This window comes from Strix uralensis, chromosome 5 (genome assembly GCF_047716275.1).
Source record: "Strix uralensis isolate ZFMK-TIS-50842 chromosome 5, bStrUra1, whole genome shotgun sequence".
Lineage (NCBI taxonomy): Eukaryota > Metazoa > Chordata > Aves > Strigiformes > Strigidae > Strix > Strix uralensis.
Window position 1 is genome coordinate 23489880 of NC_133976.1, and position 22803 is coordinate 23512682.

Genomic DNA, 22803 nt, shown 5'->3' on the forward strand with positions numbered 1-22803 from the left:
CTCCCCGCACGGGCAAGGACGGGCCGGTTCCCGCCGAGCCCTCCGCGCGGCGGCCAACCCTGCCGCGAGGCGCTCCGCCCCCGGCCGCCCCCGTGACTCCCTCGGCGAGGGAGCGCCCAGCCGCGCCGTCCCGCCGCAGCCCAGCGCCTCCGCCCCGGCCGGGCCGCCCGCCCGCCCCCGGCTACCCCCCGGCCGCCCGGCGCGTCCCGCCCCGCCCCGCCGCGTGCCGCTGCCCGGCACCTGTGCGGCCCGGGAGGGGGAGCGGCGGGCGCGGCGCCTGCGCAGTGCGCGGCCCCTCGCCGCCAGGGCCGCAGTCACTTCCTGCCCCTGTGCCCATCCGGCTCCGGGGTCAGCGGCCGCCGCTCTGGCGGGACAGGGGAGAATAAAGTTTTATTCGGGGAGGGAGAAGCCGGCCGTCCTCTCCCAGGTAGGGGCTCGCCCCCGGCGGGCCGCCCGCCGCGCCCTCTTCCTCCTCCTCCTCCTCCTCCTCCCCCTCCCGGCGGCGGCGTTTGGCGCCCGCTGTCACCTGCCGGCCGCCCGCCCCTCCCCGCCCGGGCTCGCGCGTGGCGGGGCGGCGGGCGCGCCCGGCTCTGGCTCCTGCTCCGGCTCCTGCTCCGGCAGCGCGGCGGGGGGCGGCCGGCTCGGCGGCGGGCGGGCTGCGGCCGCTGGCTGTCGGGGCCGCGGCTCTCCCCCGCTCCCGCGGGAGCTGAGCGACGACGTCCCGGTAACGGGGCTGCGGGAGGAAGGCTGGGAGGTGGGCATGAAGCGCGGCGAGGGGCGGCGGGAGAGCGGCGCGGTGGGAGCCGCTCGCTGAGGGGGCGCTGGGCTGGGCTGGGCTGGGCTGGGAGGACGGCGGCTGGGCCGGGGGCTCTCCTCCGCCGGGGGCTCCCCTCCGCTGGGGTCTGTCCTCCGCCGGCCGAGGCGCAGGTGGCGGCGGGCCGGGCAGGGCCGAGCCGCGCTGGGTGGCGGGGCCCGGGTGGGAGGGAGCGGAGCGGAGCGGCCGGGCTCGCCGCGGCGGCCGTTGCAGAGGGCGTTGTGAGACCTGCTGTAAACAATGGAAACTTTCCCCTGCGCGAAGGGTGCCGCTGCCTCCTGGCCTGCTCCGGCGGTGCCGTTGTAGGAAGTGGGTGTGCGAGGTTAGCGCCGTCCTGAGCCGCCGGTTCTTCGGGGGTGACGGTTAATTTGCTTGTTTTAGCAGAAACGAGCTGCTGGATGTAGAAGGAAAGTAGGTCCTGCGGACGGAAAATGCCTCTAAGGGACAAGTGTTGTCAGACTGACCACCATCACCATGGATGCTGTGAACCAGGTACAGTGGTGTGTGATGCTTTGGCTCTTTTACTTATCTCTTTCCTTAAAGCCTTGTGAAAACTGTTGTGATGTTGCTAATGCGCATCATTAGTGACGGTTTTGGATATAAAAAGTTTCTGAATTTTGTTTGGAAATGTTTTTTTGCTATCTTTGAACTGTCATGTTAAAATTATTTCAGGAAGGTAATTTCTTAGTTCCTGCAGTAATCCCTGAGCCACCGCACGGGCATTGTATGCAGTAAGCAGAGGAATGCAAGAAATTGTGTAAAACAACTGGCCCTTTTGTTTCCAAAAAGTTCCAAGTTCATCAGAGCTCACCAGAGTAGGTGTAAAGTAAAAACATAAACTGCGAATGCAAGAGATTGCAAGAAACATCACTTTACAAAAAAATCTGAATATTCACCTACTCTGGTGAGCTCTGATGAACTTGAAGATCTTATTCTCAGAGGAGAAAAAAAATCCCCCAAGTCCTGAAACGGCTGTTTGTGTTCCACTGCTGTGTGATGTGGAAGGTGCCATTGGTGGAAAGTATAATGAATACTTTGAAGCTTCAGCCAACTTGCTAGATTTTTTGAAGTTGTTCTGCCTGCTGTTATAGTTTTAGCCCAAAAGGAAATTTGGTTCCTTTCTTGTTGCCTTGTTGAGTTATTTGGATACTTTCACTTGTGTTTTGAAAAGAAGGACATCAGTTTGGGGAATTGGTAGTGTGAAAGTGTGAGCATGGCAACTTTGATTAATGCTCCTTTAATTAAATGTAATTTGAGAGTAGGTATTGTTCAGCTAGTAGAAACATTTCTTTGTGTTTAAGATGAAATGGTTTTGAGTTGTTCTAATGCTTTAAAAAAGCTAAAATGCTTTTCTTGCCTTACAAATAACAGTGATGTGTTATGTCTGCTTCCCGTGTCACTCCTCTTGATGTCAGTGGGTGTTGCACATGCATATTAGAGGCAGTATACAAACCAAAATATACTATTTTGAGGCATAGGGAACAGGCTAGTAGAATACAATATGTCATTGTGTTAGAGATCCCCAAACGATTAGCTGATTTGTAATGGTTGTTATGTGTTCGTATATATAATGGTATATTATGGGGCCAGCATAGTTGAGTGTTCATTCTATCATCCCTTTCTTAGACTGCTTTTCTTTCTGATGTTCTTTTCAGCTTGAATTTATTTATAACCTTACATTTTTTAGAACATCTTTGCTGTCAAAATGTGTTTAATCTATTTGCACTTAATATCTCTAAATAGTTTTATACTATGCCTCTACGGCTCTTTGTCAAAAATAAATGTCTTGGAGATGCTCAGTTCTTCATTTAAAGATGTGAACCTTATAGTGGGGTTAAAAATCAAACCAAATGGATAAGATAGGAGCTGATTTATGAAGTACAAAGCTAGTTATTTTGTCAGTAAAAAATGAAAAAGAATACCTAACTAATGATTTTGCAAACACATACTGAATAAATGCTCTTATTCATTTAAATTCGGTTTTCCCTCTGGGCAAAGCTTAATTGCTGTATGCATATACAGCAATGGATTGCTGTTAATTTTCATATGCATAAATACTGCATATTGGAATAACTAATAATCATCCTGATCAATAAATGTTCAAGTTTCAATACAGTTTACAAAGATTGTGATGTGGAATGAACTTTCAGAAATAAGGTATTCAGCAGTTTTCTTGAACAAGAAGCATTTCCTGAATGTGATTTTATTGGTTAAAAATATAATAATAGCTATTTCTGGTATATACCTCATAGTTATGCTTGTGCTTTTTTTCTGATAATCACTATAAATTTGGATTCACTGCTTAGGTGTGCATAAGCAACATTGAAATCGCATAGTATGCTGTGAAGTGCAGTATTTGGTAATGCTTTTTTGTACATCTGTTTCGGTTTCAATGATAGGAGTCAAATAGATTGTTCTGGGGAATTGCTTTAACTAGCAACTCTAGTGAGTTAATTTGGTTTTATATATTTATATGTTTTTGTGTTTGATACACATAGCTTTGAATACACATTTTCTTCAAATAATCAAAATGACAGCAAACTGTCAGAAGGTATCATGGCTAGAAAATTCAGTATTGACTGTTTTTTAATTCAGTGTAGATTTAATTTTTGAGGAAGGTGACTTTTACTGTAGCCCTGGCCCTTCTTTTTACCTAGTTTACTGTATGCATAGAGATCTGTAACTTCATAAAAGTCACCTAAGTGTTCTCTGATGGTTTCTTATCCTTTTATATATTTCAGTGCATCTGTTGGAACCTGGTGATCCTCCGTTATTACAGCAGCCTCTGCAAACATCAAAATCCGGTATTCAACAAATCATTGAGTGTTTTCGATCAGGTATGAAACTATACCTGACTTAAGAAAGAAGTTTATTACCTTGTTATAAGAGTTATGTATATTTAGTGTAGTAAAATAACCAACACCCAACTTTCTACATATTTGCAAACTATTTGTAGGTTTTTGGAATTAGGCACTGTTCCTTTTAATAAGGGTTTTCATATAAAGTAGTGAAGATATAGCTCCTGCTGTATAGTTATCTTTCAGAAACATTAAAAATCAGTTTGTTGTCTTCAATTGTTTGTTGTGTCATCCCTCCTGCTGTTATTAATGAGTTTATCCTAAATCTCCTGAGATAAAGAGAAAATTTAATGTTTGCCTTGAACTTTTTAGAATTGCTTTATCAAGGTGTTCCTTGATTGTTTTCGGGAGTTGCAGTACATAGCAACGAACCTGAGAATAACAACTGAGCGTTTGGGTGAGCATGCAGAAATGATTGAAATATTTAATGTTTTCTAGCTGTTTCTATGCTTCTGATATGGCAAACGAACATTTTATTTTCACAACCCTTGGTGCAAGAACACAGCAGTTACTACAAAAATTAAAACAATCTCTTTAATGCTGCTATCTCTATGTTTCTAGATTTTTCCACATAGAGCTGTTATATATATGTGAAATGTTTCATGTATAAATCATCTCTGCTATGTAATGGGATGCATGTCTGGGCTGAGTCTTGTAAAAGGGCACAGTATTTAAGTTCTCCACTAGCGTTTCAACGACTTAATACAAGAAGAAAAACTGGATGTGAGAGCGATCATTAGTAACCTTTTTTAGTTGGGTTGAGGCCTCAGATATGCGTGGCAGCCTTCTTTTGCTTGAAGCAGATTAATGAAATCTCTACTGGTAATAGCACAAACTAGCTGCTAGTACTCCGTCTCTGGGCTGCTTCCAGATTGTCCTTGCTGACAGGTGTTAAACTAATAGTTTACCTTGACATCTTCAGCCATCTTCACCAGGGCAGCTGAACAGAAGGCAAAAGGACTTGTACCAAGATTTTACTGGTTAGTTTTGAATAAGCAACATTTCATTATGGAAAGAAACTTTTGATGCTTGTGGTAAAGAAATAGAGATTAAAGCCAGAGTATTGTCCATAACTATTTAAGTGGTTTTAGCAGAAGCTTCTGTCATCCAAAGCATGAATAACAAATTAATTTGAATCTAAATTTTTTTTCTAAAAATTAAATTGCTTGCTAAAGGTATAAACTGGCATTTCTACCAGAGAAGTGTTCGCAGTAATCAATGTTCTGTACTGATTTATTGCAACTATGGTATTATTACAACATCATTTACAAATATTAATAGAATTTGTTGAAGTATCACCTGTCCCAACTAGATGTAAGTACAAAATAGAGAAGGCTTCAGTAGGCTGGAGGCAGCATATGCTGGTAGAAGGCTGGCTGCTTGTTGCCACAGTCTGCATTTGGTGAAGGAGATGATTATTTCCTCTGCCTGCTGCATCCACAAAACCAGTGGATGTTTTAAATTTATTTGCTGTTTTCAGAATTCCCTAAAGGTTTACAGTTTAATTCAAAATGACTTTTTTTTTTTTTTTTTTTACTCCCCCACCAGTGAAAAGCTTCATAGTTGCATAAAGATGGTTTGAAGCCAGGGTGAGTGCTGTGTCATCTAGTCTGACCTCCAGTCATAAATCCTTTAATCTCACCCAGTAATTCTTAAGCCCAATAATTTGGATTAGACAAAAACATTTCAGTCCTGAAAGGAAAGAGACTGAAATATCAGTATAACAGGAGAGAGAGAGAGGGACTTCTGTGTCCCTTGATTGGGAAATGCTGGAGAAATAGATGACTTTTGTTGTTGTTGTTTGGGGGAGGGGTTTGTGGCTAGGGCATGTATCAACAGCATGGCCAAATTTTAGTTTATTGTGTCCTATCACCAAATTGGAGGCCTTTTGTTTGAATTATAGTTTGGTAACTTACTGGAATTTATCTACATGGAGCATCTTCAGTTTTGTTCACCTGGGTTTTTGTCACTGGTTTTCTTTATATGTAGAAATTCAAATGCTGTTTGGTGAGATCTGAGTAAACAACTTGCTTTTGGGGGAACTCTGTGCAATTTTTAAATTTGGGGTTTTCACTAAATCTAAATATTTGTCCAGTAGTCTGTAAAAATACACGTCAGATGATGGTGAGGTTAGTAACACTTGAAGAAAGAGCAGTGAGAGGAAAAGATACGAGACTAGGGCTGTGGCCCAGGAAAGGCATAGGAGGGGACAGAAACTGGACGGTAGTCTCAGATAGTTGAGTTTGGGTTCCATTTTTAAGCATTTGTTAAAGAAGGAGAAGACACTGTGCTTTGCTAATACTCAGTTGTAAAAAATTTTGTAGTACTACTATCATGCCAAGAAATGAAAAGTTGTCTTGCTAAGGCCCACTTGTATTGAAGAACTATTAGTTGTTATAAAATTATTAAGGTTTGAAAGAGTTTTGTTTGGGAAATAGTTCTGCGGTGTGACTGAGTTTGATCTTTAAAAGGAATTCTTAAGAGAAGTGTCTGGGGTGACAGAAAACTTGAACTTCTATTTCAGCTTGAAGAATGTCTTGATGCTGTTTCATAGTTGTCTGGTATTATTTATTCTTGGTCCAGTTTCATTACATTTTTGCTTGTTGGATTAATTTTGATTAATTCCATTATAAGGAAAAAATCAAGATAGAGAAGGCAGCTGAATTTGGTTAGCTAGTGTTTCTTTCTCATTTGGAGTAGGTAAGTATTCATCATTTAGTAATTCATTGCTAATTGTAATTCATTGCTAATTGTAGGTATTATGTTTGTAATTTTTGTTAGATGAGAAGTGAAGGAGTGGGTTTGGAATGTAACTTAAACTCTGAATCCTTTTGCTCTTTAAGCAAGGCAGGAGCTGGAATACATCAACAGTGCTAGATCAATCTATCTTTGTGGGGGTTTTTTTGAATATACAATGTATAGTAGTCTGGAAAACCTACGTGTTTTGTGACACTGCCTATGTTTTAGTAGAAAAGTTTCTGACTTAAATTACATGTATTTTCTTTTCAGCAGGCTGAAAATACGTATACAGTTCTACTTTCTTGCCTAAGTATCATCATCTTGATCTTAAGTCAGATATCTAGACGTAGTAACATTTCTTGTTCCGTTACTTATTCTCTTTGTTTTATTGTATGCTCTTACCAGGTGCTGTTTCTACATGAAATAGCTGTATATATCATGTTTTCTTAGCACTGTTGGGTAAGCTTAAAGAAAAAATTTTGCAGGCTTCTTTAAATGTGCTAGGTGCTTATTCTTTCCTGTTGGGCATTGCAGCAACCAGATAATGTAGTATGGACTTCCTAACGTTAGCTGTTAGTCTTTATCATAGATCATCGTGCTTTCCCTGTAAACTGTAATGTTTGTAATCCTTGACTTTTTTTTTTCCAGACTAGTCTTGTTTTCATAGTGAAACTTTGGAGTATGTGTCATTACATATGTATCATCATATGTATGAAACTATGGAGTATGTATCATCAAACTTACAGTGCAATGAATTAGCATTAACACAAGATAAAATACTGTTATAATTGTCATGTTTTAAAATGTTTCCACTTTCATGGGATGATGTGAGTTAAAAAATGAACAGAAAACCTTCCTTAAGTGTAACGTTTCTTTTATTACAGGAACCAAACAACTTAAACATATCTTGTTAAAAGATGTGGACACCATTTTTGAGTGTAAATTGTGCCGGAGTCTCTTCAGAGGATTACCAAATTTAATTACTCATAAAAAGTTTTATTGTCCTCCAAGTCTCCAGATGGATGATAGTAAGTCTTACTAATTGAAATATTTAATAAAGCTATCTGAATTGAGAAACTTACCTTTCTGTACCATTTATACAAACACACCAGAAACAAAATGCAAAAAAAGAAGTGGAATATTTCAAATATGTAGATCTTTTATGGTAGTAGAACTTTTGTGGTAGTAAAGAAGCTACAGCACTGACTTAATATGCATTAGCAACGAGACCTATGTCAATGTCTTAATTTGATAGCTAGTTTATAAATCCAACCATTCAATGAAGAGTGTCACTGTTAATACTTTTCATTCCTCCTTCTCCTTTTTCTTTCCTGTCTTTCCCTCTTTTCTAAGAAAGGTACCAAAAAGTATGCCAAAGGACTGGGAAACGAATCTCATAGAAAAATGTGGATCTAACAAGACTTTTCAGTTTTAGATCAGCATAGCTCTGATGGACTTCAGCTGGATCCTATAAAGTGGTTTGGATCAATATCTGTAATTTTCTCCTGTGCTTGGGAAGCACTCAGTGTCATGGATGCAGTCCTTTAGTCTTACTCATTCTGAAACGCAGACTAATTTTGCCACCACCTCACCTTACACTATTTAAGATACTCTACGTGATCACACCTAGCCGACCACCTCTGTTGTAGAAATTAAACTTTATTATTAAAAGAAAGTAACTTAAATGATGAGGAAAAAATAAAGAAGTATATTTTTATGGAAAAATAAATTTATCGAAGTCTCATTCCAGTGATGACTTTTTGTTGATCTGAGTAAAGCTGAATAATTTGGAAATGTGCCAGAATACAAAAATGTTTTTTAAAGCTTTCTAATTATCTGGATCTCTTGACTAGATCAACATAGGTGTAATGAGGATTTTTCTCTCCTGATGAATGCCTTCCTGCCTCAGTATTTCAAAAATTAGGAATGAAGAGATTTACGTAGGTGATTCTTTTCCCACATTTTGTCAGCTAGTGTTGTAAAGGAGAAGGTGAAAAGACTAGTACTGTCACCTTCCTTAAATGAGTGTGCTTGGCCAGTTGCAGAAAGTCACAGAGCTTATGTATGAAAAGGGACAAGTTGTATTTTCAAAGCATCTGACTTGAATGGGAAAGTTTCTAAGCAAAATAAGATTACCTTGAGTAGAGACTTCCCGTCCAGCTCCTGACATTCTAGCCTTCATTTAATTGGCTGGTTAGCTTTCATATTTCATTGTTCACTAGAAGGGGTGCAAATGAAGAGGATAATACTACATGCTCTGAATAAGACTATATAAGTACTTATGTTTTATATAAAATTGAGCATGATGATTATTGAGTAAAGTGGGAGTTTTATCAATAAATAAAAGATAGTGAACAAGAGGTAGGAATAAAAGTTCAGCATCCCCATGATGAAAAATTCCAAAGACTATTCTCTGATGACTTTTTAGAGACGTATTCTGTTAGCATAGCCATTAAGTAGACTTAAAAGGTGCTATAAAATAGTAAGAACTTTTTACCCTTGATAAAAGTTATATAGATAGTCCCTTTTGAAACTGACTGGAAAAGATGTTAAAAAAATCTGTGTTAAGAGATGGGTTCTAAGCAACAAACCAGCATATTTCTTGTACTGACACTCTTCATGCATTGCTGGCAGCGTGGAAGGAACAACCCTGACTAAGTGTGGGTTTTTAATTAGCTGTTACCAGGAATCACATCTTCAGATCATCGTGGATAATTTTGAACTGTATCATCTCCATGCCTCACCTTTTTGCTGTAGCACCCTGGCTTCTTAGTTATGCCAGTGCAGATGCTTAGTGTATCATGCTGGAAGCTAGATTAGTGAACTAATTTGGCATTTAAAAATAAGATATGACTGAGGCCTGTAAAATCACAAATGACATGAAGGTACATGGGAACAATCATTTTGTTTTTCTTTTTTTTTTTTTATAAAAAAGGAAGTTACCAGAAAAATTACCAGAGAGTAAAATAATCAGTATTTCTGGTAAAACAAAGGAAAAAACACTGCTTAATGTTGTGGTAGCCAAGAATATAAATGCTTCAAAAGCATTTGAATGAACATTTTGGAAACCAGGTGTATTGAAACAGTACTTTAAAGGCAAACCTCAGCTTGAGAAGTTTACTGACAGCAGACAAACCAGGAGAATCCCTGTATCCTTCTTTCTTGCTTTTTAACTCTGCTCCAACTCAGTATCGGGGCAGAACACAGGATGGACCTTTGGTGAACCTCAGTGAAAGTTATTCTTTCTTAAAACAACTTCTGGTTCAGTTTTTATTGTTTTGAGAAATTAGTACAATTTTTTTCCCTGATAATACAGGACTTTTCTGTCCTTAACATTTAATATCTTGCTGTATCACTGAGCCTGTTAATTGCTTTGGTATTAGTAAAAGCTTTCCTTGCCCCTGAAGTTAAGTTCTTCCTTATCTACTTATATCTTCATGCAGTGCTCAGGTTACATAGATGTTTCATTCTCTTTTAAGGACTGTTAAGAATTCAGAGAGAAGAGCTTATTTCTGGTATTAGGTTCCTTTATTGAGTGTGCCAGTTTCCAGCAGCAGGAAAATCAGTTTCTAATGATACTTCAGGCTTAGTTGCACACATGCAGAACAAGCTCAGTTGTATGATGTTATTTTTATAATTGATACAGATTTTTAAAGATCAGTTTAATTCCAGGCAAACTGATTTTTAGTTTAGGTGACTTTTGCATTAGCATCGCAGAAGGGTGTACTTCCAATATTGGCTTTTAATAAAAAAGTAACTTGTACTGATGTGATAACAATGATTACTCAAAGCCTCTAAGTATAAATGGTCAGAAAAATAGTGCAAATACAGGATTTGTGCAAATTTGGTGACTGAATTGACACAGTAGTTAAAAGATACTTTGAAATTGAAAGAATTTGAAATTACCAAATCATTTAAAAATACCTTTGCCTTTTTTCACAGACCTCCCAGATATAAATGATAAACAGAGTCAAGCCATAAATGACCTCCTGGAAGCAATCTATCCAAGGGTAGATAAGCAAGAATATGTAATTAAATTGGAACCTATAGAAACTAATCAGAATGCTGTATTTCAATATGTATCAAGGACTGATAGCCCAGATGAGAACATAGAAAGTAGTAGTATCCCTGATCAAGCTCCAGTACAGATACAGGAACCCAGCACTGAGCAACCCAAGACTGTTTCAGCTCCAGCCCCAGTCCCAGCTGGGGAGATTGTAGAATTACCTCCTGCTGATCCCGTTACAAACAAGGTGATACCTACTCCTGAAGAACAGCCTCCAGCAGTAAATCCTGAATTGGACTCTCTGGATAATTCTGATTTCGGCCACCAGTTGATATGTTGCCTTTGTAGGAAGGAATTTCATTCCAGACGCAGTGTACGCCGGCACATTCGAAAAGTGCACAAAAAAAAGATGGAAGAGCTAAAGAAGTACATAGAAACAAAAAAGAAACCAAATCAGTGCTCCACGAAAGGACGAAATAAGAATGTTCTTGTAACATTAGGTAGAAGTTGTCCTGTATGTTATAAATCATTTGCTACAAAAGCCAATGTAAGGAGGCATTTTGATGAAGTTCATAGAGGATTAAGAAGGGATTCCATTACTCCTGATATAGCTACAAAGCCTGGGCAGCCTTTGTTCTTGGATACAGTTTCTGCTAAAAAATCTTTTAAGACACGAAAACAAAAGTCGTCTTCAAAGGCTGAATACAATTTAACTGCATGCAAATGCCTTCTGTGCAAGAGAAAATATAGTTCACAAATAATGCTGAAAAGGCACATGCAAATTGTTCACAAGATAACTCTTTCTGGAAAGAACTCTAAAAGAGAGAAAGGACCCAACAATACTGCCAATGGCACAGAAATAAAAGTAAAAGTTGAACCAGCAGATTCTGTAGAACCTTCACCCCCTTCCATTGCCCTTTCTCCGCAGAATGAATTAAAGGGAACAAATCATTCAAATGAGAAAAAGAGCACACCGTCAGCACAGAAAAATAAAGTTAAACAGGACCCTGAAAACCCTAAATCAACCAGTAAATCAACCTGTAAATCAACCACTAAATCAACCTCTAAATCAACCAATGCATCTGCTGCAGGTGGCCAGCAAAAAACCAGGAAGCCAAAACTTTCAGCTGGCTTTGACTTCAAGCAGCTTTACTGTAAACTATGTAAACGCCAATTTACTTCTAAACAGAACTTGACAAAACACATTGAACTACACACAGATGGAAATAACATTTATGTTAAATACTACAGGTGTCCACTCTGCTCTTATGAAACACGTCGCAAACGTGATGTGATAAGGCATATAACTGTAGTTCATAAAAAGTCACCACGCTACCTTGGGAAAATAACTGCAAGTTTAGAAATTAGAGCCATAAAAAAACCAATTGATCTTGTTCTAAATAAGGTGACTAAAAGAGGCCCTCAGAGGGATGAAACAAAACAGATTGGTTCAAAACAGGATGTCACCTCTAATTCTCCCAATAAAAAGTATGAAGGAGCTGATGTTGGCATTGAAGTAAAAGTAACAAAAAACTTTTCTCTGCACCGATGCAATAAATGTGGGAAAGCATTTGCCAGAAAAGCTTTTCTAGAACATCATAAGAAAACCCACAAAGCAAATGTATCTCATTCACCTGAAGAAAACAAAACCAAAGGCAGAAGTACAAGATCTAAAGCTGTTGTCTGGTGAGGAAAAAGAAAATGTTTTGTCTTTTTTTACAAAACAAGACCACTGCCTTTCTTTTGCTGTTGTTGATTTATTGCCGAAAATATACTTTTCCGTAGATTTTATGGTTTAGTGGCTTAAATACTAAGGTAGATGTCAATTTTATTTCTTAAATTTTGTTTTTAGTTGTGTTGGAAAAGAGTTAATTTCTAAATTCGTCATCGTAGGAAGTTGAAATAGAATATAGATTATACTGTACCAAGTCAACTCTTTAAATTGTCTTAAGGCATCTATTGTAATCAAGCTAATATATGTACATTTCTAAAATAGTAATTTTTTTAAATTAACAACACTTTTGTTTGGTTTGAATAACTTAACCTGTTAATTAACCTCTCTGTGACCCAGTTGAAGTACTAAAGGTACTACAGTAAAAGTTGTCGACAGAAAAAAATCTCTATGAATTTATTGGAATTACCATTTGTGCTTTTTTTTTTTGTTTGTTTGTTTTTAAAATTTTAATGTGTATTGCCTATGCCCTGTCAACAAAATGACGTAGAACAGTTTTTTGGAATGTAGTTTGGATGCTTAATTGCTTTGATTTAAAATCAGTATGAGTTAGGTGCATACAAACACCTTTAAAATTATAAAATTTAGGATTTGATTATTTTAATGCTTTTTTATATAAGCATGGGTTTGGGGACTTCTGGTCATTTATTTTTTAAATGTTTGAGTCTCATCAAAATTTTTTGGTTTAAGCCTAAGTATGTGTAGAAGTCTGGGCGAGAATTTTCTAAACTTCTGCTTATATGGTACTCTGGGAATTTTTTTAAACTTGGAGGGGCTGTATTTGTAGTTTCTCAGTTTTCTATAGCCTTCATGTTAAAGATGGCCTGTTCTTAAAAGGACCTTTTAAAAAAGGAAATAACGTATGTATGCAGTCAGTTTGTATTTCAGAATGACTGGCTGATACCTGAAGGTTTGGGGATTGTACAAAAAACTATATTGAAGAGAGACAGTAGTGATACCTATAAGAGTTTTTTAACATCCTTATTTAGAATTATCTTTCTAGCATATTTGGTAAAAGAAAACCAAGTACATGTGCCTTGTTCTATATTTCAACTCTGAAGTGCTGTTTCCCAGGAGGTAATTTGATTCGAGTTCAGTTTTTGTAGTGAATTGACACCCAGATATGTTAAATTGTAATCTGGTGCTTTTGTGACTTTGTAACAAATCCTAGCTAAGTGGGACGGAACTTCAAAAATTAACTGAGCTGGACCCTGAATTATGCTGAATTTAAGAGGAGAAGTGACTTCTGCATTTTGATCAAGAATTGAAAATTTAGCCTTATAAATTATTTATGTTGTGTAATTTAAAATGGAATTATATGGGTAAACTCAATGTATTAATTTATTCCCATTTCTCCTCAGATAGGTTCAAATGATGTTCGGAAAGTTTGGAGTTCGTTTGAATGAAAAAGACTTTAGTTTGTTGTTGGAACCGCTAATATCTTGATGGTGGTACTATAAGGGGGAAATATTTTCATAAGCTGTTGTTTTCTTACTAAATTAATAACCATTCTGACTGCTCGTAGGACAGTGCCTCCTCCCATAACGCTGAAGTAGTTGAAGTGCACATGTGCTTCTAAATTAGCAGTTATCTCTATGCAGTTGAGGTTTGACACAGTATAGAATGAACTTTCTGAAATTAAAACAAGTACAGAGGCAAGTTAATGAACAGCAGCTTTGGAAGAAGATTTTTGTTCCTCATTTAGGAAATCATCTTCAGAGAGCTCATCGTGCATACTGGTCCTCCCTGTAGTGCTAATTGATGAACAGCTCTTAAGTTTTTTGTGATACTCTACCTAGGCAAATGTTGTGTTATATACTGTTTTAAATTTATTGCAAATGAATGTATAAGAGCAAACAATGTAGTGTATATTGGCTGAATTGTACTAATTTTTAGTATTTGCCATAACATCAGTTTGTTCATATTGACTAATTTCCCAGTTCTGGGACATTCTGAATTTCACTGTACTGAAGTTGCTTCAAAGCTCTCCATTTTGTTTCCATATGTGGTTCATAGGAAAACTTTGTAAACATCTAGGAAGTTTACAAAAATATCCACATTCCTCTATTCTTTAATTTTTTTAAAAAAGTTATACACAAGCACTTTAATGATAGTTGCAGTTTATTTTTTCAGTTTATTTTTTGAAAGATCAACACACTAATGTTAATATGAAGGTAGTAAATATTTGCTGATGTATTATAGACAGACAATCTGTGCACAACCACTTATAATGTTAGCTTATTTCATTAAATATTAATAAAAAGGGAGGATAGTATGGGAGAAACTCAGAAAGTTTTTTCTCCAAGATCATGAATGACCACTATAGGTAGCACTTGACCTTGTATAATTTGGAAAATGTTTTAGATACCTTTTTTTAACCTTTTAATCAAGATTATAGTAAAACAGTTGCATGCCTACCATTATAAAATTCTTGGCAGGTTTCATGCGTCAGTGGTTTGTGGGTTTTTTGTTTTGTTTATTTTTTTACTTTTTAGAAAATATTTTGTTTAGTGATTTGTGTCAAATTGCTACAATTTGAAAGGTATTGTACATCAGAAGAAATACTGTGGTTTTTTTATATAGGTTCACTCCCTTACTTAGGGAGGTGCCTCGTGTTCATATATACTTTTTGTATAAAATATATCTAAAAATGTTGATCACAAGATCAGGAGTAAAAATACTTTTATGGATAGAGAAATATTTGGCCCTGTTAGTGCATTGCACTAAAAATACTGTGAATGGGAACTGGACTGTAGCTATTGCTCAAAATGTTCTATATTGAATGTACATGCTTTTGTTTGGATAAATGTACTGTATTTGATGGAAAATAAAGCAGACTGGAAATCACTTTTAAGTGTGCATAAACAAAAAGATGTTGTGTTTGTAAACCTGGAATATCTATCGCTCCACAATCAGAAATTACAATGTTTGCATATTTGTAAAGTTTTACTCTTTGATCACTGAAACTAGTTGTTTGTAATATTTGTTGTAATAAATGTTTTTTTTGTTATTAAAAGTTTGGCACTTGTGGAGTGAACACTTCTCCACACTGATGGTTGACCCTTGCTGTATTTTTAGACAACACTGTTGATACTGGCTTTTTGTTCCTTGTAAAGGTATCTCTTCCTTAACTCAGCAAAGCTTGTTTTTATTATCCTTTTAAAACAAAAGTGAATATTAATATTGAGGGAGATAGGCTATGATGGGGTTTTTTACTAAGAAAATAGGGTTATCTCATTTTACATTGCAAATAATGTTGGTGGCCATCTGATGTTACTTCTTTTTATGGTTGGAATATAAGAGAACTGCCATAATTATTGTTTATTCTTTTGTAAAGGAAGACATCAAGCTATTTATGTAACTGCATTTTAACTAATGTTCCTGAATGCCTGTGGATTAAGATTAGGAAATTAAACTGCAGGCATAGTTATAGAACAGCTGTTCATTTCTCAGCTAATACTTGTGGTTTCTGTGGTCTGTTCTGGGTAAGTGTCTTGACAGTGCAGTCTGTGTCTTGAAATATGTGAAAGTGAAGTTACTTCTATTTCAAAGGAAAGCTTTCTTCTAAAGGATCTCCAATTCTGCATCCATGTAGATAAACAGCTACAAAATTGTTTTGTTCTGCTTGAAGCTTTAGGTAGCATATTCCTTCTTAAAGATGTTGCTCAATAATTTGCAGTTGCCACAATGTTTTTGGTTTGTGGTGGTTTTTTTTTTTTTTAATATCTTCCCATGAGGTTAGATCTAGTGGGTAATCGCTCATCTGAAGCACAAGTCTCCTTTTCATTCTGACTTGTGGAATGGCTTTGTTTTCTCTTTTTCCAATAACAAAAATAAATTATATGCTTATGGTGGACTTGTTTAATTTAGTGATTTTTTTTTTTTTATCTTTCCATGCAAACATCTTGCAATGGGAGAAAAAAATATAAAGAGAGAAGGATTGCTAATTATTTCTTTTATTTCACACAATACGTATTTTTTGACAAATTCTGAAAAGTTGTGATAAATCTTTGAATATAGTCAAGATCTGTGTGGGCACTTAGCTGCAGGGTTATGCATTAATGTGTCTGGATATGAGTTTTTAATTAAGATGCACTCTTGTATCACTGATAAGGCATATTGATTTGGCTTGTTTTGCTTGGACTAGCCAAAGACAAATGTAAATTTTTTAGTGGGCCCTCAGAATTAAGGTTGAGTCTTGTTAAAGAGATTTTTATTCAGCATGAATGTGAGATACCTTACGGAAAACTTTGAGGATGGTCTAAGCATTCTGTATGGAAGCCTGTCTGATTTTTTTTTTTTAAAGTGATACATAGATTCTAATCTTAAGGCTTTGAGGAGCTAGCTTTAATTGATGTGAAATCTTGCATAAACAAGTGAAACTGATACTGGAGGTATCAGACTTGCTGAAGTCTTAAAGTACTGGCTTCTGTCTCAAACCCACCATTTCTTCAGTTAATCATCTCAGCTGAGGGTGTCTGGTCTTCCTGGTTTTGGTTTTTTTTGTGTTTAATTTTGGAGTGTTTTCTATTTTTATGTTTTACTTGTCTTTTCTGTCTGGAATGTTAGATTCCAGGGCTTGAAGTCCTTGTAGTGTTTGGTCTCCTCAGTTTTATAGGAGAATTAAACAAAACTGTAGCTTAGATAGTTGATGATCCTTATCACCTTTTTTTTTTTTTTTTTTTTTTTTGATTGGCTTCTTCTGGGATGAACTTAAAGCTACCGTGTGAAGGATTTGTGTGACTGGTCAAGCGCTTGAAGTACTTTGAAAACATTTTGACTGATGGCTGAAGGATCTGTGGGTAGATATTTCACATCATTCCCTTTTGCTGAATAGTGAAATACAACAAAAGTAGACCAGTATGTTGGTTGAGGGATGAGGGGTAGAAGGGTATGGGACCTCAATAACTATATTGATGGGGTGCCCCTGGTGTTTGTGTTAATAAAGGAGACTTTCAAGAGGGACCACTGACTGAATAGAAAGGTTTTTCCACCCATCTTGAAAAGGGAAACAGAGGGGAAGTGAATGATGTGGAATATGTTTTAGTTCCCTTTTGTAGGGAGCTTGCTTTCCAGTATCCCTCAGTTACAGTCTTAAAGTAGTAATTTCATAGACACAAAGTGGAATGTAATTTGAAAAGTTAAGATTGTTTGAGTTCATTGGTCCCTCTGGGGATTGGCAAGGTATCGGTAATCTTAACAAAAGTGTATACTTGGAGCTATGTCTCGAATGAGGAAACAATATCACTGACTGGAGGATTTAGTGGGAAATTAAGGTCATCTGAGCCTTTGATAGCACATAGGCCAAATACATTTTTCTTCAAAGTGGATTAAACTATGTGTTGTTTCACTGCATTGCTAGGAGCAATGCTGGCATGGTTGTGAAGTCTGGATGGCTGAGGAGGATGTGCTCTTGTATCTTGCTGTAATGTTATTTTTCAGAAGTAGATTTTATGGTGTTTTTACCTCAGTTGTAGGTAGGATTGAGGTTCTCTGTGTCGGTGATCCACTGCACTAAATTTATTAGCATCTGGTAATACCAGTATTTTTTTGTGGTGATGGTGGTTGTTTTCCTGCCATTTCAGTCTTGGATTTACCTTGGCAACTTGGATTTACCCGGTCTGTCCTCTCAGCACAAGTCTTTCTGGGGTAGTAGCTAGTTCAGCTCTCTTGGTTGAACTGGATTTTCTCTTTCACATTGCTTATGTGCTTTGAACGTGGGAGTTAGCTCCTTTATCAGGGGCAAAACAGTCTGCTTTGATGGTCTTCCCATCACCGTTGATGTTACCTAAAAGAGTTCAGTGAGCTCTGGGGCAGAATATAGACCAAAAAACACAATCTTGCGTGCACATGTTCTTAACATTTTTTTCCCTCCCTTGCTCAGATGTTTTTTTCTCCAGGATGTTGTGGTTTCACAGTTCTCATCAGTTTGTGACTTTCTGCAGCAAACAAAGGGATGAGTAAGATGGTTTTAAGTCACTGTCTTGTGGCAAGACAGGTCAGTTGCAGCTTAGACTTAAAATAGATGTGGATGTGCAAAATACAGTAATCAATTTCCTTCATAACAGTATATCTAAATCCATACTGTCACTCTCTTTGAAGAAACATAAGTACCCAAGAATGGACAAGCCTAAAATGGTCACATTCCATCCTTTAAATGTGTAAAGCTGCATTTTTCATCAAAAATGTATTCATGATATTGGCAGGTAACTGGAGATAAATACTTTCTCTCAGATAGAAAAGTGGGAACAGCTTTCTTAATTCATTGAGACATTTATCTGCATGGTGTCAAACTGGTAGTAGATTAGATGGTGTCTGGGTTCACAGGGTTTAAGATCAGGTGTATGTGCTGGCTCAGAGTACTTGTTTCCATTAATATCAATGAGGAAAATAAGGTACACACCTCTGCTGACCTTGCTCAGAACTGAACAGGTTGTGGGTGACTTTGTTCTTTTTTATTAAAGCTTAATAGTTAAATACAGACATTTGCTCCTTAAAGAACACTTGCATATGGTAGACTTATCTGTGCTATTTCATATTTTTCTCTGTGCCTGTGTGGGACTTGGGAATGGATAAGGATGTAAGTGTTGACATATAAATAAGGATGCACAAGATGATCTTTTTGGTATGCTGACATGGAGTTGTGCATGTGTATGTAGCAAGTCAGTATAAAAATGAGAAAGTTGAGAGAATGTTGATGGGCTCCTTGAGGAGAATTTAGAAAGCAAGGCTGAGATATATATCCATTTTTAAATGATGGGGTTGAGTTGACCAGAGCCGTGAGGTGAAACTGTCCCACATTTTCTTTTAAATGGCTACAACAGCAGCCTTCCAGCCTGTGAAATATGGATGCTATTAGAACATAAAATATTAAAGTAAAGGAATAATACTTTGTATCGGAACAGAATCTGACAGTTTAAGTGTAAAAAACATTGAAAAATCAAGCTCCTTCTGCCCTCTTTGCATGTGGGTGTCATTCTTTCTAGTATGAGATAACTTTCAATGTTCTTCTAGTTCTCACCAACTGCCTGCTGTCTCTCCTGAGGTTTGTCAAAGACTTTTCCACCATGACTGCAGATTTTTATTTTGCTGCAAGTCTTTTATAAGTCCACTAGTGTTATTGCAGGCTCCCTCCTTCCCATGTTTGTTCAGCAGCCTGGAGGCATCTCCCAGCTGACCATGCCCAGTTATCCTTATGGATGGAGCAGTGGAAGTATCCTCTTCCTTGCTTCTACTTACCAAGGGGCAGTGGCAGCAGTTGTCTCATGGTAACCCAGTGTCTCTTCTTAAATTTTTTTCAATGTAGCCTATACGTTACCTGTGTCCTCACTGCTTGGGGACAGAACTGTTGTGGACAACCATTTGGAGACTGATGGTAATGCAGAAATATGCCTGTGAGGGGCATCTTCGGTCATGTGCACTGATGACTACCCTCCTCTCTTGTCTTGGTGTCCAAAGCTAGAATTACTCCTGGTAAACCTATGACTCCTGTAAACGCCCTTCTGAGGGAACTGCCTTCCCCCCATGATGTGTCGTTATCAAGACAAGACAGTAGGCATACACTCTTGGGTCTCATCATTGACATAAGAGTAGTGCCAAGGTGGACTGTTCTGACTTGAGTCTTCAAGAATTTAATATACTCTTCCTACAGTCCATGACTGGGGACATCTTGGGAACATCATAAGCGTTTTGTGGGTTTTTTTGTGGGAATTTTTTTGTTGGTTTGGGGTGTTTGGGTGTTTTTTGAGAAAATGCATTTTTTCTTGATGAAAAGGTTAACTCTACCCTTGACTAAGTATCTGTCTGGGTCCTATTTTGGTGATTGATCCATTTTAAGTATATTGTGTTAATGATTTCAGAACAATGAATGCCTCGGGTAGATGCACAAACATCTTTTAAAGAATTTTGGCTGCAGTGCTGTTCCTAGAAACTGAAGCCAACCATTTGATTTTGCAGAGTCCTGTAAGTGAAAACGCCTGCAGCTGGTATAGAAAGTATGTTGGAAACACGCTTGGAGCTAATAACAAATTAGGCATTATGAAAATGGTCTTCCACACTTAAAAGATTGAAGGGACTATTTTCTTAAATGTCAACAATGTCTAGAAGATCAGGGTGGGATCAGTTGCATTTGTGCAAGCCATAGTTTTTGCATCATGCAAACATCTCATAAATTGTACTTTATCTGGCTGTTGCTATTCTGAGTTAGTTTAATTATCATTATTTCATGATTCTAACTTTAGAATTTGCTTTTCTGTTATTCAAGGTGATAACTGGAGATATTCCACTTTGAAGAGTTGTTTTCAAATTTTTGTTTTCAGTAAGTTGTCTTCTAGTTTACAGTCATCAGGATGCAATGATAGGATGTTCATTTTCCTTGTCTTATCTCTCTGTAAATGTTAACTAACTGATTGCAGCAATGCAGAGTCAGGTACTCAGTTATGTTTTGAGTGAGATTTCCTTTCAAAAAGGAATTTAATCTTGGAAAACATGGAGGATACCTTTGAAAGTCTTTGTGAATGCATGCACAGCCATGGACTAACCCATGGTGGTAGGAAAAGGCAAGCAAAGGATTATCATTCTTGGCTTTAAAAACAGACTAACAAAGTTACTTCTTTGAAATATAGAACAATATATTTTTGTATCTTGGAGCTAATTTTCTTATATCAGAGTGGTTTCTAATGCCTACAACAGTGTAACACAGGGCAATGTAATCTAAAACTAGTAGAACTGTTAAGATAATTTTTTGAACAGGTCTTTGGGGGGCAAGGCTTAATATGTGAATAAGGATCTCTTAAAGGAGGAAAGAATAAAACTAACTATGTAGCTGTGATGTCCTGTAGTTGTGCTACTATAGCTAGTTCTCTCATTCTTTCATAAAAAACCTCTTCCTCTGTGGAAGGTGCTTGCTGTCTTTTTCTTGTTTCCATCAAGTACTGAGGTGGTCATCTTCTTACTCAGCTGTGTACTGCCCAGTTCAATGTTAATGTTTTACTGTTTGGCTGTGGTTGTGTTATGCTGAATTATTTATCTACTTATTATTTTAGCTTCTTTACACAATTTATTGGTAGTAGGATTTTTTTTGTTGTTGGTTTTTTTGTCTATTATAAAAGCTGTTTTGAAACCCCTTGGAGTTTGATAATGTTGGGTTAGTGATTTTTTTCTGGAGAGTGAGGTGATACAAACACCACTGATTTGGGAGTTTCAAATTTCGTTATGGAGTCTCCTAGAAGGTGATTTTGAAAAAGGCAAGGCAGAGCAGGGCGAGATCCAGGCATGAACAGTGTGGATCCTCTTATATTTATGCCTGTAAAAATATATTAGAGAAACAGTTGCCAGGAGTAATGTTTCTCTCCCAGCACTAGGTACCTAGTAAATGGCTTGAGATCTGCAGGCCCTGTCCAGCCTTATTTTTCTCACTATTTCTGTGTGCCTGAATCAGAAGTGAAGTGCTTATTTTTCTCTTGTTTTTTTTTTTTTTTTTTTCAGGTGAGGTTTGATGCCCTTGAGTTGTTTTCTCCATAGTCATTAACTTGTCATTCTGAGCCAGTGAATGGTAGCACATAACTAAATTCAAATCATTAAGAAATCCTGGTTTCTCCTGCTCTGAATGAGCTTGCTGCCTGTGGAGTTGCACCTTCTTTTTATCTTTGGAGCAAAAATAAATGAATAAATAAATAAAATTCAGCAGAGTAACTATGAAACTATGGTAAGACTCATGAAAGCGCTTGAGGCTTGGTGTATTTGTTTGAACTGCTTTATACTAAGCACATGTAAGAGGATTCCTGCCCTGCAGCATTCACAATCTTAAAAACTCATTTTGTATTCACTTTGGTACAAAGAGTGAAGGGCTTTGGGCAAGTGTTTTGTGTGTGGACAGGAAGGGCAGCAGGGCTATGGTTATTATTAAGTTGTGTCTATCCACTGCCATACTGCCACGTCCTCTTTCCTGGACCAGGGAGGTGTTGGAAGAGGAGTGGGAAGACCCTGAGCCAGAAGGAATCTGGCTTTTGGAGCAGTGGCTGCAAATAGAGCAGCAGAAAGTCTTGCTGTGAGTGGTGGGCATGAAGAAAATTGGGCAGAGTAGTTCAGAGACGATGAGGAATAAAGGCTTTTCAGGTCTATAGTGGCTTTTGAGGAGAGAGCCTGATGTGGGTGGGGAGTGGGTGTGGAGGAAACCCAGTGTGGTGGTTTGACCTTGGCTAAATGCCAGGTACCCACCAAGTCGCTCTATCACTTCCCCCCCCTTTCCCCTTTTTTTCTCAATAGGGCAAAGAATGGAAAGAAAATAAGATAGGAAAACAAAACAACCCTTGTGGGTAAAACAACAGCAGTTTTAATATAAGCAAAGTGAAGCAAAGGTCCGCGCGCGGAAGCAAAAAAAAGAAAACAGATTTATTCTCTACTTCCCATGAACAGACGATGTCGGGCCTTCTCAGGAAGCAGGGCTCTGATACCCGTAGTGGTTGCCTCGGAGGACCAACGGTGACCCCACCCCCTTCCTCCTTTCTCCCAGCTTTATACTGAGCAGACGTCATATGGTATGGAATATCCCTTTGGTCAGTTCGGGTCAGCTGTCCTGGTTGTGTCCCCTCCCAAGATCTTGCCCACCCCGTCCCACTGTGGGGGGGAAATGTCGGAAAGAGCCTTGGTGCTG

At 38.3% G+C, this 22803-nt stretch overlaps 1 protein-coding gene across 5 annotated transcripts; it reads left to right on the forward strand.

The window, feature by feature from the left end:
- Positions 1 to 326: 326 nt before the first annotated feature.
- Positions 327 to 21804, forward strand: ZNF800 (zinc finger protein 800). 5 transcript variants are annotated; one of them, XM_074870098.1, is made up of 6 exons: positions 327 to 427; positions 1199 to 1306; positions 3556 to 3651; positions 7296 to 7439; positions 10354 to 12103; positions 21636 to 21804. In XM_074870098.1, exons 2-6 carry the CDS (start codon positions 1246 to 1248, stop codon positions 21637 to 21639), a joined length of 2055 nt encoding a protein of 684 aa, XP_074726199.1. In that variant the 5' UTR covers positions 327 to 427; positions 1199 to 1245; the 3' UTR covers positions 21640 to 21804. The 5 variants fall into 5 exon arrangements, with proteins under 5 accessions (XP_074726199.1, XP_074726198.1, XP_074726200.1 ...); XM_074870097.1 differs by lacking the exon at positions 21636 to 21804 and adding an exon at positions 13515 to 15207 and having other exon boundaries at positions 1196 to 1306; XM_074870099.1 differs by lacking the exon at positions 21636 to 21804 and adding an exon at positions 13511 to 15207.
- The last annotated feature ends 999 nt before the right edge of the window (positions 21805 to 22803 follow it).

Excerpts from the sequence above, each read along its gene's own strand:
- ZNF800 (XM_074870097.1), top strand. The coding sequence starts at position 1,246 with ATGCCTCTAAGGGACAAGTGTTGTCAGACTGACCACCATCACCATGGA. Across the intron at positions 3,652-7,295 it reads CATTGAGTGTTTTCGATCAG|GAACCAAACAACTTAAACAT; the intron begins GTATGAAACTAT and ends CTTTTATTACAG. Across the intron at positions 7,440-10,353 it reads AAGTCTCCAGATGGATGATA|ACCTCCCAGATATAAATGAT; the intron begins GTAAGTCTTACT and ends CTTTTTTCACAG.